Genomic DNA, 19,931 nt, shown 5'->3' with positions numbered 1-19,931 from the left:
TTGCTTATTGTAATTTTGTTGTTGAAAATACAATATTTAAATTACTAGAAACCCAATTGAAACCTATCATCATACAAAACCCATGTTTTGAGCTGCAACTTGTACAACATATTTAGATTCAGTGCAATACAAAAATAATGGATGGGAAAAGTGATCATATTATCCAATTATCAATGTCCATGATTGTCAAAACTAAATATATATTCCTAGGTTATCCTTGAAATTTTCCTAGAAAAATCCTAAAATCTTTCCAGTATGTCCCTGAAATCTGTTTGGAACGTCCCTAAAATATGTTGAAGAATGTAACTAGTGTCGTTCTTCATAATTATATTTGAGTCATTATGAAATGTATTTGTCAAAAGAAAAGAAAAAGAAAAAAAGAAAATTTTTTTATTAAAGAAATTTTTTTATTAAAGCACGGGTTTCATGCTTGGGTCAATTATTTATAGGTCAAAGCCTCCATTGCAGGCTTCTAGGGTTTATGTCAATTGTCCTTGTCCATGTCATAATGTAAAGAACCCTTCTTGAGATTTATTTGTTCAAGAAGAAATTTATTTTATTGTAAAATAGGTCAATTAGGCCTCCTCCACCAAGTTGGCCTCAAATTGGACATGTCGGTCTAAACTGACATGCAAAAACTACTATATAAAGGCAACAACTTGACTTCATTTGGAGCACTTATCAAGTTTGATTTGCAATTTTTGGGCAAGGAAAAGTGCGAAATTCAAGGGAGAAAATGGAAAAATCTAGCAAAGGAGGAGGATATCATCTTGCAATAAAAACTGCATTTTCTCTCTCCTATCCCACACGTGTGAAGTTTCAGAGAACTGCTGGAGGGCCGAAATTCTGCAGTAGTTGGGAGGCCAAAATTTTGCTGCTGGGGGTCGAAATTCTGCAACTGGGAAGTTGAATTTTTGGATTGTTGCTGGGCTAAAGCTGTTGGATAAGAAGGGACTACTAAATCATCTTGGGAGGTTAACTTGGTGGAGGAGGAAGGTCTGTTGATGTAGGGTCTTGGTCCATCTCATTTATAGGTCAAAGCCTCCATTGCAGGCTTCTAGGGTTTATGTCAAGTGTCTTTCCATGTCATAATGTAAAGAACCCTTGGGATTTATTTGTTAAAGAAGAAATTTATTTTATTGTAAAATAGGTCAATTAGGCCTCCTCCACCAAGTTGGCCTCAAATTAGACATGTTCTAAACTGACATGCAAAAACTACTATATAAAGGCAACAACTTGACTTCTTTTGGAGCACTTATTAACAAGTTTGATTTGCAACTTCTAGGCAAGGAAAAGTGCAAAATTCAAGGGAGAAAACGGAAAAATCTAGCAAAGGAGGAGGATATCATCTTGCAATAAAAACTGCATTTTCTCTCTCCTATCCCACACGTGCGAAGTTTCGAAGAACTGCTAGAGGGCCGAAATTCTGCAATAGTTGGGAGGCCAAAATTACATTGCTGGGGGTCGAAATTCTGCAACTGGGAATTTGAATTTTTGGATTGTTGCTGCGCTGAAGCTGATGGATAAGAATGGACTACTAAATCATCTTGCGAGGTTAACTTGGTGGAGGAGGAAGGTCTGTTGATGTAGGGTCTTGGTCCATCTCATTTTGAATTACTGAAGGAAGAGTACTTGACTGTGTTTTCCCCTATATAGGGGTTTTAGCCCTGGCTGAGTGCCTACATCTTGTGTCCTTGATCTTTGTGTTTTGGTAATTGCTTGATGAACTAAGACAAAAGAAGAACATAAGAAAGATAATAAGAATTCAAAGATATCACAAGTAATTATCAACTAGAGAAAATCTTTTTGCTTTTCTGATTTTCTAACATGGTATCGGAGCTAAGGTGAAGAAGTAAGAAAAAGGCAGATTAAAAGATCTATTGAGGAAAAAGAGATCAAGGAAAGTTCATTAAAGGGGACCATATGAAGTGTCAAGCCTACTATCTACAGGAACTATGTCATTCCCAATGAAGGGAGAAAAAAAACTAGGAGGAGCCTCCAACTATAGGGCCTGGAAAAAGAGGATAGACCTCATTCTCGAAAAGAACAAAATTTTGGATCTTGTTCAAGGAAAAATCAAGAAGCCTACAGATGAATCAAGTGAAGCAGAAAAAACTAAGTTTAGAGAAATCAAAATATTGGCTATGAACCAGATAGTGGATGGAACTAAGGACAACCTAATTCCATACATATCCAACATAAATTTCGCTCAAGAAATATATGAGGGTCTTTCCAAGTTATTCACAATCAAGAACATTGGTCAAATAGCAAGTCTGAAGAATGAGTTGAGGACTATTAAGATGACAAAAGATGACACTATATCATCCTACATTATAAGGATATCTAGAATCAGAGACGAACTCCAGGCAATAGATGAAGTTGTCCCAGAAAAGGAGCTCATAATTACTGCTCTTCTAGGACTACCAAAATCTTGGAGTGCCTTTGCATCAAGACTTAACAGGTGGAAGGATATTCCAACATTTGAACAATGGAATGCATGCAGTGAAGAAGAAGCTCGAGTATCGTTAGTAAATAACAAGAAGGAGGAAGAAGAAGAAAATACCTCCAATGCTTATTCTGCTCATCACAAGAAGAAAGGAACTTTTAAGAAGTTCAAAGGAGCAAAGAAGAAAGTGGACCTATCCAAGATTGAATGTTACAACTGTCACAAGATGGGTCACTACAAAATCCATTGTCTAGAGAATCCAAGTAATAAGAAGAGAGAAAGGGAACATGCAGATGTTGCCGATGAAGCTCCACTTAAGAAGAACAAGCCTAAAGAATCAAAAGTCAAGGACTTGTACTACTAAGTCCTTTCTCTCTTACATATCGCTCTTAGTCTTTAATTTTTTGGTTTTGAATTGTTTCCCTTATGTTTTGATTTCTAGAGTTTATAGATATAACATGTCTTGTTAGAACATTTTTAAATTATCTATATAAGGTTGTAGGTATCCCTCAACAGGATTGGGTTAAGAGGGAGCCTCCACCATTTTACCAAAAGATAAGTATCCTATTATTTGTTTCATCTTTTCATGTTTGGTTTCCTCCTCACATCAAGACTTGTTTGTATTGTATGCTAATAACCTTTCTCCTTATATTTTCTTTGGTTAGGAAAGCTTGCTGAATGCTCAAGAGTTATGGAGGAAACTTCAAAGGATAGACTTGAAGCATCGATGAAGTTTTGCTCTTTAAGAATTGTTGTCCTATAAGGTTTGTTAAGGAATAACACAAGGTGTGTCTTAGATTACAAACTTTAAAGTTCTCTTCATATAAAAGGTACGATCATTCTCTTTTAAAATTCACTTTATTTTACTAACATCGTTATGTCTAGGGTTTTGAATCATAAAGATTCTTGTTTGGGTGATCAATCATTAGATTGAATCTACCCTCATTATATTTTGATCATTCTTATGGAACTCTAAAAAGTTCACTATAAAACCCTAACCTTAGAGTGTCAATATTGATTATGAAACCCTAGTTTACTTAGGGTTGTTAATGAAATCTAGAAAACCTATTCATTCTATGTTTAGGGTTTTGGTATTTATAGAAACCCTAGTTCTTTAGGGTTTGTTGTTAATGTCTAAGTTATGTATTGTAACCCTAGACCTTTAGGGTTTGGTAAATTAGGGTTTATGAGCAAAACCCCTATAATGTCTATAGTAAGTTCCTAGGAATGAAACCCTAGGTGTATATTCGTCTTATTGAATCCCTAGCCTAGAGAAAATTGTTGTATATATAACTTTGATGTATTAATATTTGTGTATCGGATTCACTTAGTAGATATTGTTGTAAGATGCTAGTATGAAATCCTAGATATATTCAAGTATGCTAACTTAATTGTTTTGATTTGTAAAATCTAGGGTTTCTAACAAAACCCCCATAGAGATTGATATTCTAGGAGATAATGATATTGTTTTCGATTGTTGATATGAATTTGCTTTGATAAAATCTAGAGTTTGGAACAAATCCTAGTAGAGTTTGTCATACAATTTTGAAAGTAATATAGGTATAGTACTATGATTGGATTGTAATTTGAGTGAATTGTTGATATCTAAAGCCTTGTGTCTCGATAATAAAGTTCTCTAGCTAGAAATTTAATTTTAGTATGTCTCTTATCGATTATGAACCTAACTAGGCTTAAGTATTTGGTGTCTAAAGCTTGAACATTTTAAATAATATGATTTAGTTAACTTCATGGTTTCGTATATTTGTACTTTGTTGTACTTGCTATTAAAGGTTTGCAGGTACATGATCTTCAAGATGCTGAAGATGTTTGTGATTGAAGATGTTTATAATAATGAGTACGATGAAAGGAAGCTATAAGAATGATGATGATCAAGATGACCTTGATGCCATAAGAAAGATGAAGCCTTAAGTTTTTCCAATGTTATGAAGTTGAGAGGGAGCCTGTATAGAAGAAAAGGTATGTCTTCCTAGTTAAGAGGGAGGATATATTATGACAGTGAATACCTTGAAGTAAGAAAAAGTACTATAGACAAAAGACTTGACAAGATCTAAAGATATATTTGGTGCTGCTGAAGAAATAAAAGAAAAAGAAAGCTTTGACAAACTATATATGGATAACTTGATGATGAAAGTAACATCAAAAAGATTGAAGACCCCTAAGGTTTATGTTTACTTATATTTGAAAGTTTATTAATGATTGGAGTTTATGTTTGTACAGGTAAATCTCTCCGCAAGAAGGTTGAACATTTTGGAAGCGTGCTTGGACAAATGGATATATCTAGTTTAGTTTATTAGGGTCCAGGGAGAGATGAAGCATCTAATGGCAGATTCTTGGGGGGACATCTAACCAACCTATGTGTTGATGTCTAGATCCTGAAGAGGGAGGGTGGCATTGGACATGGAGCTTCAACCTTTGATACACACCTAGATCCTCGGGTTGATGGTTAGCAAATAAGCCTGATGGTACTTAGACTAGATGAAAGCTTGAGTCCATCTTAGTCTGACCCAAATAGATTACCCTGGTCAAGTATCTAGTCTGCAGCACTAAGTGTGCTAGAACTCTTTGTAGTTCATTTTGGAGATCTTCTGTGTACTTCTATATATTTTTAATTATGAATACCTCCCTTGTTAAGGGGGAGTGTTGAAGAATGTAACTAGTATCCGTTTTCATAATTATATTTGAGTCATTATGAAGTGTATTTGCGAAAAGAAAAGGAAAATAATTTTTTATTATTAAAGAATTTGACTTATTAAAGTATGGGTTTCATGCTTGGGTCAATTATTTATAGGTTAAAACCTCCATTGCAGGCTTTTAGGGTTTATGTCAAGTGTCCTTGTCCATGTCGTAATGTAAAGAACCCTTCTTGGGATTTATTTGTCAAAGAAGAAATTTATTTTACTGTAGAATAGGTCAATTAGGTCTCCTCCACTAAGTTAACCTCAAACTGGACAACTCAGCTTAAATTGAGGGGCATAAAGTTTAAACTACTATATAAAAGCAACAACTCGACCTCATTTGGAGCACTTATCAACAAGTTAGATCTGCAACTTCTGAGCAAGGAAAAGTGCGAAATTCAAGGGAGAAAAAGGAAGAATCTAGCAAAGAGGGAGGATATTATCTTGCAGTAAAAATCGAAATTTCTCTCTCCTATCCCACACGTGCGAAGTTATAGAGAACTGCTAGAGGGCCAAAATTCTGTAGTAGTTAGGAGGCTGAAATTTTGCTATCGAGGGTCGAAATTTTGCAATTGGAACGTTGAATTTCTGGATTGTTGTTGGGATGGATAATAAGAGACTACTAAATCATCTTGGAAGGCTGACTTGGTGGAGGAGGAAGGTCTGTTGGTCTAGGGTCTTGGTCCATCTCATTTTGAATTACTGAAGGAAGAGTTAATGACTGGGTTTTGCCCTATATAGGGGTTTTAGCCTTGGCTAAGTGCCTACATCTTGCGTCCTTGATCTTTGTGTTTTGGTTTTGGTAATTCTTGATGAACTAAGACAAAAGAAGAAAATAAGAAAGATAATAAAAATTCAAAGATATCACAAGTAATTATAAGCTAAGAGAAAATCTTTCAGACTTTCCGATTTTCTAACAAAATCTACCCGAAATGTCTTGGTGACGGCAAAGAAGTCCTCGAGTCCCCAATGAAGTTCCCAACAATTTGGGGATGTTTCCTAAGTGTCCACAAGTCCTCGGGATGTGGGGATACAGGGTACGTGGGTTTTTTTAAGGGGGGACCGGTCCTCATGCAACATAGGTCTACAGTAATATTATTTATCATGTTTTTAGTTAGGCCAAAGGACATCTTTCTGTCCAAATGATAAATAGAAATGCAAACTATTTGTTCCACCAAGACTCTGAGAGAGAGTGACGCGGGTGCGGGGAGACACACAAAGGGGATGTGTGGGAGTACACTCAAATTTTAGGGAAATTTAGAGGGGAGAGGGAGATGTCGGGGACACATCCCTTAAAGTGGGGTGCACGCACCCCATTCTTCCCACGCACCTGGGACAGGGGCACGTCTAGGGAAAAGTTCCCTCACATCCCCTTTTGGGGAGAAGAAAGGAGGCATAGGGGGAACATTTCCCTAATGTGGGGGGATGTGTTTCTCCAAAAGGGGTGCTTTTGGGCGCATCCCCTCAAAAGGGGGACCCTTAAAAGCATCCTTTTGAGGGGGGGATTCTTAGAGCACCCCTTTTGAGAGCGGATGCCCATATGCACCCCATTTGAGTTTGAGTTATATCAGTTTACTATTCTATTCTTTAGACTTAGTATCTACCATAGTCTATTTTGCTTAGTATTAATTAGATTCTAGAATGATGAATGATGAATATGGATCAATGTATTTCATTATTGAATCTCATGTTGTATGAATGAATGATGAGTATGAATGATGTATGTACCAGTATGAACGATGAATATGGATAAGTGTATTTCATTATCTAATTCAATAATGTATGGATCAATATATTTATGTTTTCATTATTGAATATATATATATATATATATATATATATACCCTGATGTCTTCCCGCCCCTGCCCCTGAATTTCCCTAAAATTTGAGGGTACTCCCACATGTTCCCCTGTGCGTATCCCCATACTAGTACATACATCATCCATATTCATCATTCATCTATACACCACTAGATTCAATAATGAAATACATTGATCCGTATTCATCATTCGTCATTCTAGAATGTAGATTGATTTGAAATTTAAATTTCTCATTCATCAATCTAGAATCTAATTAGCACTAAGCAAAATAGACTATAGTAGATATTGAAGTCTGAAGATTAGAATAGTAAATTGATATAACTCAAACTCAAAAGAGGTGCTTTTGGGCATCCCCCCTCAAATAGGGTGCTTCTGGGCGTCCCCCTTTTGACAGGGTGCGCCTAGAAGCACCCCTTTTGGGGAAACACGTCCCCCACATTAGGGAAACGTTTCCCCTTGCGTCTCCCTAAAAGGGGGACGTGGGGAAACGTTTCCTGAGGCGTCCCCCCATCCAAGTGTGTGGGAAGCATGCACCCCACCCTAAGGGACGTGTCCCCATGGAGCATTGCTATTTTTTGCATTTATATATGGTCGATAAAGCATACAATATTACAATAAATAGTAAGATTAACAATATAGTTTGAAGTAATAATTTAATTGTCTTTCCAAGAATTAAAACTGATGCTTATTTCTCAATATAAGATATGTTTAAGATAATCATATCTTATCACATATCTTATCTTGAACATTTCTTAAACATATATTATCTTGAGAAATAAACATCATATATATATATATATATATATATATATATATATATATAATCTTAAAGTATCTTATGTTGAGAAATAGACACTAGTTTTATTTCTTTGGAAGGCATTTGAATATTGCTTCAATCTCTCTCTCTCTCTCTCTCTCTATATATATATCTTATCTTGAACATTTCTTAAACATATCTTATCTTGAGAAATAACCATCAATTATATATATATATATATAATCTTAAATGTATCTTATGTTGAGAAATAAACATCAACTTTAATTCTTTGGAAGACATTTAAACATTGCTTCTCTCTCTCTCTCTCTCTATATATATATATATATATCCTCACGCTAGAGGAATCGACAACTAGGTTGATCTCCTACTTGTGTGACACGAAGTCGAACTATTAACCCATAGGTGGGTTTGTTCCACCCCCAACAAACGACCATGTGTTAGATAGTCAAAGGATTTGAACATGAGACCTTGTACTCACATTTACTAGACATTTTTTTGAGCTTGCATAGTGAGCTCCCTTGGGGGGCTTAAGATAATATAATATTATTAAAAGAACCAAAAAAATATGTCAAACATTAGTAGTGATAAGCAATGGTAGTGCAAATGTCACTTCTAAAAGCTAGAAGCTAATTTCTAAAAGAGTAAGAAAAGAAGCTACATAATAGTAGTGTTATTATAACTAGACTAGTTGACCCGAAGATCGGGAACCGGAAAAAAAACTGGACCAAAAAACCGGTTGACCAAAAAATACATAAAATATTCAGTTAAAAACAAAAACAAATATATTCATGTTCAGCTATATGAATCCAAACCATTTAGACACATGCAAAATTTCTCTTTTATATAGCAAGTAACAATGCATATAACCAAAATAGCACCTATTGCCATACATTTTTGAAGCAAAATGCATCAAGAAACTGGCTCTAAATGGCCTCTAGAGTTCAAAAATAAGCATAATACTACTAATGGCTAGTGTTAGAATCATCAAAATCCTCATTGCCCTCAACCTTAGGGTCAAAATCAATAGAATCTACAGTGGTATTTTGGCTTGGTTACCCTGGCCCTGTAGGTAGTGATACCTCTCCCTGTGGAGGTGGGTCCAAGTCCATCCAAGAAAGGTCTTCTTTGTCAAATGATGGTGCGTGGCCTTTTGCAACTCACTCTGATGATGGATGAAAGTCGCTCAAAACTATGTTGCTTGATTGAGGGTACTTGTTCAACTATTGGTTATGCCTCAACCTATGTTTGTATTGAACTTAAACCATGTCGTTCAACTATTTTTGCTCCAAATCATTCCACTTCTTGGTATGTATACGCTTAAAAATGCTCCAATTCCATTCACACTCCAAAGCACTATATGTCTGGCCGAATAGCCAATTTGCAAACTTTTACAAACTAGGGCATTGGCTACCAAATTGTTGCCACCAATACACTGCAATAAGAGTTGAAATTAAATAATTTTTAGCAAATGACTTTGAAACTTGGACTCAACCCTTGCAATGAGTAATATAATTTGAAAACTTTGATGTTTCTTACTTGGTGGATTATTTGTTTTCTTCTTATACCCATAGACATGCCAAAGGTACCAATACTCTCATTGAAGTCCAAGAGCTTGCTATGTATTTTGTTTGAGTCCGAGTATCTAGCACCATGTGCTTAATGCATTTATACAATCCTTGTTTTAGCCCCCCCCCCTGCCCCATCCGTTTCAAAATCTTTTGTGTAAGTTTACCTTCCAAGTTGAGAAGACAAAAAATATTCATCAGTTGATTTTGAATGTTTCTCTAAGTCTTTCTGCTGAAAAACATAACACACAAACTTTGAAATCACATACCTTGGGTTTATGTAATAGCTAGTTGCATGTAAAGCTCTATGGAGTTGTTTATCCCATTCATCAATCATTCTCCATAGAGGAAGGTACGTCTATCTTTTATATGCACACATTGACTTTATAGCCTCTTTGGCATGATCCACGAGCTTATAAAGAAAACCCTTGGCAAGTTTATTTCCATTCGCCAGTTGGAACATTATTTCAAGAGGCTTACTAAATAGCACTCTCTTTTGCCTTTCTCCAGAAACCTTTTTCAAACACTTTGTCAACTGCCAGTCTCCCTTCAGTGTTTTTGTTCCATTGAGATGCATTCCATTCACCACAAGAAAACATCTTCTGCAAGTTGAATTTTAGCTAAACAAGGGTTTGCAATGAAAGAAAGTTTATTGCAAATTGTTTAATGGCTGGCTGAACAAGCTCTCTATCCTCAATGTTTTTCCTCATGAGGTTCAAAGCCCATGAATGGTTGCAAATGTACCTAGTTATGGAGTTTTCTTCTTCTATACACTTCTTCACCCACCAATTATGCTAATATCCTTAGGCACGAGGTCCAAATAATGCGCTGCACATGCTGTCCACCAAATGATGGATTGCTTTTCCACCAACATCCTTCTAGCTACAACATAGTTAGAGGAATTGTTTCTGATAACCTGTACAACATTCTCTACCACCACTTCTACAACCACTTCATTCAAAAGACGAAATAACAATTGTGCATCCTTCACTTGATTAGATGAATGCAAAGATTTGAGAAACATGGTTCCTTTTGGGCAAGCCATTAAGAAACTTAGAATGGTGTGGGATCTTCCATTAGTCCATCCATCAAACATAATTGTGCACCTTGTTTTAGTACATGATTGCTTGAACTTTGAGGTATTCATCTATTCTTTGGACCTCATTTTGTAAAAGTAGCTCTTTGATATCATGAAAACTAGGGCATTTGAAGCCTATACTACATGAATCTATAGTATCAATCATAGGTTGATAATATGCAAAATTAGTGGCATTGAAAGGTAGTCTGCATGTTACCATTATCTAAAAATGCATTCCCAAACATAACTTCCTTCTCTATCTTCTTCAATTTAGCATCAATGGTGGGTTGGGCACTCGGGGTGGTTTAGGGTACAAAGAAAGTGTCAATCCCTTTAGTGCCCTCTTCGAACTGGATGAACTAGGGCCAAAAACTTGTGGATCTCCAATTGTAACTAGATATTGGAAGGTTCTTCAAAACTAGGCATACACTGTTCAAGTTTAGGGACATTGTAAACAACATCATTCTTTTTATTTTTGTCTATATTTTCTAACCTTTTTGGTCTTGCCCTTCTTTGCTTCAAAGGCTTCAATCAGGCCTTGCATCTCTCTTTTTAGCTCAAGAGAGACTTTTTTACAAGGTTCTACTTGGTTTCTTTCATGTGCTAGGGTTCTTTAATCCTATGTATACTCCCACCTTTAACTCTTTTCTCACAATAGCTACATATCTTTATCCCCTCTTCATCCAAATGGAAATGAATCCATTTGGATCCTTCTTATTTTAGGGGCCATGGCAATTTTTACAGAAACAAATAAAAATATGCGTACAAAACCCTAAGAATTCTTAATTTCTAGGGAAAAGCAACCATTTTAAAGAGAAAAATAGAATAAGAAGAGAAGCCTTGACATACATTCATAAGCCTTCCAAATGTTGAGAAGAAGAGCAGCACCAAACAACAGAAAAAACAGCTCTCTAACAGCCTTAAAAAATCTGAAAATGAGCCCTTCAATCACCTCCAAAAGCAGCCCAAAGTCTTTGGGAAAAAACCCTTGAAGTAGCTCCAAATCTCCCTTAGAAACTTAGCCCATAAACTCCCCATCTCAGTGGTTGAACCAACTCTCCAAATCTGCCCATGAACTTCCTCAAAATAGCTGCCAAGATCTCTCCAAACCTACTCAAGAATTTCAAGAATCTCAAATGAATGGTAAGAGGGAAATAAGGGGCGAGGGGGAGGAGGGTGGGGTGACCGTTAAATAATATTTAAATAACATTTAGGGGGACCTAGGGTTGATTTGGAGGTGGGCCACTCCACAATTTTATTTTTTATTTTTCTCTTAATTTGAATTTTGTGGGTTCTAAGTCGCTCTGCATTGCGCTGTATGGAAACAATGGTTCAGTACCAAATCTGCCTTTTCCGGTTCAGGACAACCGGTTGGCTTGGACAGTTACAACGGTTCTGATAACATTGCATAATAGCAACATTAAAAGCAAAAATAAGTGATGATATCCATCAATACAATGTAAGAGTTCTCCAATTCATAGTCACAGTCAAATATAAGAGTTCTCCAATTCACAGTCACAGTCAAATAGAAATAAAGACAGGAGGAAGAAGGGGAAGCAACGCCTTAGGATCTGCAAAGGGTGAGGGGTAATGGAGGCAACAAATATCAGATCCTATGTCTATCTCAGAGACAGGGCATATGCATTGCTGAGAATATGAGGAAAGCACACCCTAAATGTGTTATGGGGCATATATTGGCAGTCTGACTTACTTTGGTGACCGACAAGTCAGCGTAAACGCTGACATGGTAAATAATGCTTTTGATGTTGATAACTCATAGCATGGATTTTGTGGATATAGGTCCAGGTTAGTGTAGGCTAGCCTAGGGACTTCTTACAGGGCATGTTGGTTTCCTGAGAAGGCATGCAAATTGAACCTCTACTCATTGGAGCATATTGAAGTACCTAAATTTTTTAGAGTGGGTCAACTGTGTTAAAAATATGCAACTGTGGTCAAATTCCACTTTGGACGGCTCACTTGATGTAGATAATGATTGCATTGAATTCCTCTTTTCGAGAGGACTAAAATCGACCTAAAGAGAAGCCTATATGTGCATATTTGATAAGGTCGACCCTAAAGCAAAGTGGACCACCTTGAAAGGCTATAAATAGTAAATACAAGTGCCCTCTATGTCATTTGGACACAACCATGAGACACTCTTCTATCTTGTTTTGGCTCGTAGAGACCTGAGGCTCGTCTGCGAAGGATTATGTTTACTCTGAGGTGAAATTGCAGGGTCCGAAGCTTGCATTCTAGGTCTAGGGTTTTGAGCCATAGGTGCAGGCACGACACATGATGGATGCGACTATAGTCGCTCTCTCAAAGGCTCATGCGTGTGACTGGAGCCTTCCAGTCGCACATACAACTCCCCATGCATGCGACTGGGAGTTAGGGTTTTCACAGTCCAGATCTGACCCCAGTTGCTTGCTTGCGAGGCTTAAGGGAGCGACTGGGAAACCATAGTTGCTCGCATAGCTCCTCCTCTGTGAGACTAGCAACTTTAAAGATGAAATCTCTGTCTTCCAAAGATTTTGCTCAGTGATCGCAGGGTTTAGCAATTGACTGCAGAAAGTGATAATTTATTACAAACTTTAGAATCAGATTTTTGAGTATAAGCTTTGTTGGGTTCATTTCATGAATGTTGTAGTTGTTTTGTTGGTTAGTTGCATAGATGAAGATCTGGATCATTGTACTCTCTTTTCCTGAATCATTTGATGATAATCTAAGAAGAATAATTTGCAAGGGGTTTCCCCATAATGGGTTTTTCCCTGGTCTTCGACCAATCCTAGTGTCTCTATGTGTGAATGCTTTTCTTCTGTTGTTCCTTTATGTTCCACTGCATTGATGATGATGATATTGTTTTTTCTACATAGTTGCATATGATGATGAATAATGTTATGATGTTATGGGGTGAACCTAATGTGTTAATGAAGAAATGCAATTATCAAATCAAAGAATAATATAGCCCTATGAAAAATTAACAAACTGTTGATTGCAAAGTTATAAAAAGGCTAAACTTGATTTTCTCTATTTCCCAAGGTGAAGAGAATAGGTTAAAAACATTTTTTTACCTTTTCAATTTGTTAAGTTCAAATTTTGCAACTACTATGATGAACAATCTAAAAATAATTTCTTTTCACCAAGACACAAAATATCTCAACACTAGATAAGTAGCGGAAAAAAAACGCAGAGATAAAAATAGTCACACAAATTGACACAATTTTCTCAGGAAACCCAATAGTGAAAAACTTGTCTCCTTGACGTGGTCTTTTATTGATGTTGAACAATTGAATCAAATACAAAGCAATCTGTGTTTTAAGAACAAATTTGTTCTCCTGCTGATCTAGCCTAGTCTTACCTTGCCAACCCTTGATCCCAATGCCTAAATCCTAGTGCACTTGTAATCTCCTATTACTTAGGACACAAGCTCTCTGCGCTCTCCACAAACAAGGCTCTCACAACCTGTGAGCTTTGTCTTGTCCCAAACCTTTGTGCACCAAAACAATTGTATATTTCTTGTGTTTTCGTCCTTCTCTTTATAGATTTGATCCATGCTAAATTAGGCTAATTCAAATATAGAACTCGAGCTTTGATAGCGAGTTAACTGGGAGTGTTGCTCTCCTTCCAATCATCATTAGAGTTGTTAACTCATGCTCTCTCCAATCAACACTGAAGATCTAACTCACTCTTCCTTCAATCAAGACTAAAGACCCAACTCTTTCTAACTGAACTCGATCTACCAACCAATCCTGTAGTCAAACTGATGAAGACTTCCACTTAATTGAAGCTCCAACTCTACGCATGAACTCGTGATGATTATTCCGATAACTGGAAATTAACTCACCACAATTGAAGTCTATCTCGTGAGGACAACTCGAGGTCTTTACTGGCTAAGGCACAAGTCAAAAGACCTTGCTCACTACATTTTCAACACTCCCTATTAGCGAGGAAGGTACTTCTGGAAGAACCTCGTCCACCTAAACTTGTCTTCAACACCACCACATTATCCGCTGCTGCAACTGCTCCCTTTGAACTAGAAGACTTCCCTTCTTCTTGCTGTGGAATCTGATCTGAAGACCTGTTCCTTCCAACCATGCTCTTAGGATGCTGATCTTGAGCATCCATCAATGTTAACTCATACCAACTGGTCTTGACAGATCTAGAAGAGGCCTCTTGCCCAATCTCTGCCACTAATATCGATCTTGTGCTAAGTCCTTCTAGCATGACTGTGGGCCTGTCTTGGTCCTTTGAGACACCCACAAGTTTTGTTGCCAACCCCTCGATTTGTATGGTTTCCCTCTTTCCCTCTAAGGGTTGACCTCTGCCAATCCTGCTGGCTGCTGGTATTGTCCTTCATACCTAGCGCTGGCTACTATTAAATCTGTCAACAGCTATTGGCCCATGCCTGCCACAGCAGATCCCCTGCCCAACAACTCTCACTGTCCACTGCCACTTTGTCTTGTATTGACTATCTCTGCCCTTATTGTGCCCAACAACACTTTGTTGACGAGAGCACCACTCTGCCGGTGATCAGGTCCTGCTGCATAAACCCTTATCCCGACTTGCCTCTATAGGTCGATGCTTCATGTAATTGCATCTCTGACCTGTCCCCAATTCCAGCTCGGCTACACTGCCGGTGGCTTGCGTTTTTTTTTCTCACCGAAAAAATGGACCCTTTTATTTCTTTTCACAAAAAAATTGTTCACAAAAATTTGTTCTTGGCCCAAAAAGAAATTCTCTTCAAAATTCTAGCGCTAGCCTTACTGACTGATCTGTGCTCTTTACTAACTGGTCAATTTGGTGCTGGTCTTTATATTGATCTCTGCTCTAATACTATGTTGAATTTCCATGAAATTCTGTAACTGCTATGATGAACAATCTGAAACTAATTTCTTTTCACCATGACAACATTCTCAACACTAGATAAGCAACAAAAGAAAACACAGAGATAAAAACACAGTCACACAAATTGACACAATTTTATCAGGAAAACCCAACAGTGCAAAACTTGTCTCCTTGATGTGGTCTTTTATTGATGTTGAGCAATTGAATCAGATACAAAGCAATTTGTGTCTTGAGAACAAAGTTGTTCTCCTGCTGACCTAGACTTGCCCTGCCAACCCTTGATCCCAATGCCTAAATCCTAGCGCACTTGTGATCTCCTATTACTTAGGACCAATGTTGCACGAAGTGGGGACATTTTTTGTAAGCAGGGACGCGAAAGCGTCATTTCCCAAAAATCTAGGAAGCGAAGCGTCTACTATATATATATATTTATATTTTTTGCATTTATATTAAAAAAACATCCAAAATACCAAATTAATTGTAGAAGACATGAAAACATGCATATTTTTACATAAATCAAGATAGATATTGCATCCATTGTACATCAATGATTAATTATTCCAACATCAACGCTGATTAATGACCCGATATCATTGTATTCACACGTTTGTTTTGTGCTCTCTTTTTGGCTGTAATATTTTAATTTAGTTTGGATGATGGGACTTGATGTATATGCAATTTTTTTTCCAAGGGTGGCTGGCCTCAATGATGGTTTAATAAATGTTTTTATTCTATTCTTTCATAATTCCAAGAATACCACAGTTCCAAAAATGCAGCATCAGATGCTAGGGAAGATGGTTCTAGTAGACCAGAGCAGCATCCTACCTCTGGTGCATTAGATTTGCAACACAATCATGTTGTACAGCTTTCTCCTGGACTGCCTCTTCATTTCTGAAGTCAGATCTCTAGGTTATAGATTGGACCTGTATTATGTTTTTATTTTCTTTCTGCTTCTTGCTTTTATATAGTAGCCACCTTAGTGCTCCTGCTTTGTTTAGACGTCATCGTACCTAACAGTCCCGTAGACCTAATTCAGTGGTCATTTTTTGGACAGTAATATATTTTCCTTATCTGTGATGTAAAGTTCAACAAATCCCAATAAAAGTCAAGAGAGACTAGGGCATGGGGAATTGGAATGACAAACTTCTAATACAAAAGGAATGTACTAATGAGGGTTATTGGAATTTGGAATTTGGTAGTAAGATTTCTATTAAGCAGGTCAAGACCTAGCCCATGAAGCAATTGTGACAATGTTTTTCTGATGTATGAACTAAATGAAATATCCAATCATCTTTGTCTATAGCCACAGTGATGACTATATCAAAGCTCTTGTTTGCAGTGGCAAGTTCTAATATTCCATTTTTGTATCAAATGTACAGAGAGAACAGATAAAACGGAAAGGAGACAGTCAAGTTCTTGCCACAAGCAGTGTTTTAGGTATTTTTCCCCTTTCCCTTCCACTTTGCAGTTCATGGTTTGTGGGTTTTTCTCATGATTGAGCTAGAGGAAGAAATGGTTAAACATAAGTTTCATATTGTGTTTCATCAGGGTCTATGCCAGATCTACAAATAACAAACTCACAAGGATTGGTTGGACAACCTGCTATGAAAAAACTAAAACTTTCAAAGCCTCTGTCGGATATGTCTCCTGAAGCTGGTACACCTGCAACTGTTTCAGCACCATCTCCTGGTGCTTCTCAAATGAGCAATATGTCCAATCCCAATAAGCTCATGCGAATGCTGAGTAGTCGAGACAGAGGCAGGAAGAACAAAGCGGGGAAGGTAAGCAGTACACAAGTTTCTCATAATATATGCATTGCATGAATCTTTTGAGGTTTGAGTTTTGTTCATCATTTTTGACAACATCAGTGACATTTATCTTGTGTATAGGCAAAAAAGAGCAATACAGGCCATGTAAAGGGTCAAACGACAATTTTTTTTTTCTTTGTTTGGTTAAATTTGAATGTTCTTGATTCTTATATACTCAAGGATTCCCTTAAAATATTAATCTTAACTGTTGGACACATAAGCAAACAAAGAAGAATATTAAATTCAGATGCGTGTACAATTTTTTTAAATTGTTCAGGCTGGTGTTAGTCAGACAGGAACGGGCATTCCATGGTCAACATTTGAAGACCAGGTGAGATGTTATTTTGGAAATTACAAAGAGGCGTGAGGGTTAGAATTTATATCCATTGCCTTCATTTGATGCATTTGGTTTGGCATGTGGTCCCATCTACTGATATATCTTTACTTTCAGGCACTTGTTGTTCTGGTCCATGATTTTGGCCCTAATTGGGATCTTGTGAGTGATATTATAAATTCTAGTTTGCAAATAAAGGTGATCATCTCTGTCTATTTTATAATGTGGAGTTCTTGTAGCTGTTCTATAAATATAATATTGGCTTGTCACCTGTCATGTATAAAAATGAAAATAAATTCTCGAATCAGAACTAAAGGAGTGGCAATGCTGTTTTGTTGTTTACATTATTTTTTAACTGCTGTGGACACAGGTAATTGACTTTGGGTGTTTGTATGGTTGAATGCTGTCAGTGTATTTTCCGAAAACCAAAGGATTGCAAAGAACGTCATAAAAGTCTTGTGGAGAGAACCACTGGAGATGGTGGTGACAGTCCAGAGGACTCTGGCTCTTCTCAACCTTACCCCTCTACTTTACCTGGCATTCCAAAGGCATGGTCTCATCGTCCTTTGTGTTATGGATGCATTTTATAGTTCTAAACTGCTGATAGATAGATACATTTGAGTTCAATGTAACTCTAATTAGTTATGGCGTAAAGAATTCCGACATAGGTGATCACTGACGGCAAATGCAGCAAAGAGATAATTACAGACTGTAAGTTGTATATTTTTTCTCGCCATAATTTATGATTCAAAGAAATTACATTTTGACAATGCAGGGTAGTGCTAGAATGTTGCTTCATCGCTTACAGGGTCCTATGGAAGAGGAAACACTTAAAGCACATTTTGAGCAAATTGTTCTGATAGGGCAACGGTCACATTCTCGAAAGATTCAAGTAAGTTGTTTAATACTGCAGCATAGAGTTATTTGCACACTCTTAGTGTAACTGTATAACTTGGAAGTGAGTTTTCATGGCATGGAGAAGGATGTGGTGTTGTATATGGTTGCTGTTTGCAATTTGACTCCCCTTGTAACTTTTCCTTAACCATGATAGCATACTGGTTCAGTATTCCTGTAATTAATTGATTGATGCATTATCTTCATTATCTTCATTGTAGAGTGTTTTTTTAGAAAAGAAGCATGTGAGGCATTTGTAGCTGAAGAGGGTAAATATATCTTAAAGTTCACATTGCGATAAATCCTTTTGTAATTAAACTGATGCCAAATGCTAATGCAATAGCCGTCTTAAGCCATTTCGAAGCTCGCTGGATGCATTGGAGCCCATTTCAATTTGTTTATGATCTACATACCAAATGAATTAAAAACTACTGATATTAATCCACCGCTGAGTTATTAAATGATGACATTTAGTACATAATGACTCAAATAAATTTAACACCTTCAATGCCAAAGGACTATTCTGTCTACTTGTCCTTCCATATGATCTATTAAATATCTGTTCATAGCAAAGGATTTCTAAGTTTGTAGAATCAATCCAGTCTTGCTTCCCACAAGAGTTGTCACAGAAAAGACAAACTTGTCCTATGCAGTCTTTGCATGGAAAGTCATTTGCAGGAAACTGTGATCTGGCCTTAACCCGACTTGAGCACTCAAAGCATCAATTCTGGCCTAGGGAGCTGAATGCAATTACTGAATTATCCAGCCAAGCATCTAGGAAGCTTACTCAATATAGAAAAAAAATATTCTTTCTAGCATAGAAAGAGAAGAAACCGCTTACTAAATTTATTGATTTATAATGTATTTATATAGGTATACTCTATATTGGTATATTGAATATCTTATACGGTTTTTTATATACTCTGTTCCATAATCCTATTATTTATTCTATTTTGATGATGTCTTCTGAGGACAATAATAAAAGTTTCATTTCATTTCCCTCTGAAGAAAGAATACAATGACATGAGGGGATAATGGAGGCAATCTTCATGGGTCTAAACCATTGAAGTAAGACATAAGATATTTGATGATCATTTTTATGTTAATGTTAACTCCGCTATCTATCTAGCATCTGGACACACATAGCACATATCCAGAAATAGATAGCACATAGTTAGGTGAGGTTTATGAAGACATTGACTCTATATGGGAGAGGATTAAATCCATCGCAAATAGGTGAGATCCCACCTGGATGGGCAGTGGAACCTAACCTGAACACACTTCTTGGTATGGCAGATTATTCTTCCAGCTTTGAATCCAAAATGGTATTTTTAACACCAGATTTAACCTTATAAATTTGAGTGTTAATCTACATTACATATTCAATAATTCATGGATATTATCTGAGGTGACCTCATTGTTATAGAGTTCACCATTCTACATTAACAGTTCATGAGTACATTACAAGGTGGATTGATTAATCGGTCCACTAATGCAGCATCGACAATTTGTTGAGTGCCTTTCAGACTTGGCACATGGTCACATGTCTTTATTATTCAGGGATAGATGGTTAGAGAGTTCAGACAGATTACTTTCACACAATTACATGTGGAGTATATGTCAGAGTCACATGTGGACAAATGATTCAGCAGAACAGGTGTCCCATA

At 36.9% G+C, this 19,931-nt stretch overlaps 1 protein-coding gene across 1 annotated transcript in view; it reads left to right on the top strand.

Moving 5' to 3' along the window:
- The window catches only part of LOC149170215 (chromatin modification-related protein EAF1 B-like), a 112,226-nt gene that overhangs the window by 54,558 nt on the left and 37,737 nt on the right, over positions 1–19,931 (top strand). Inside the window, 6 exon segments of the mRNA XM_089428942.1 lie at positions 16,608–16,665; positions 16,777–17,009; positions 17,314–17,367; positions 17,488–17,568; positions 17,781–17,918; positions 18,146–18,262. Coding sequence (XP_089285068.1) covers positions 16,608–16,665; positions 16,777–17,009; positions 17,314–17,367; positions 17,488–17,568; positions 17,781–17,918; positions 18,146–18,262 — 681 coding nt within the window.

The sequence above is a fragment of the Pinus tabuliformis genome, chromosome 4_2 (assembly GCF_031772625.1).
Source record: "Pinus tabuliformis cultivar Carrire ecotype Pingquan chromosome 4_2, CPIR1, whole genome shotgun sequence".
NCBI lineage: Eukaryota > Viridiplantae > Streptophyta > Pinopsida > Pinales > Pinaceae > Pinus > Pinus tabuliformis.
Note: the sequence above shows the minus strand (reverse complement) of the source record. Positions and strands in the feature narration are given on the sequence as shown.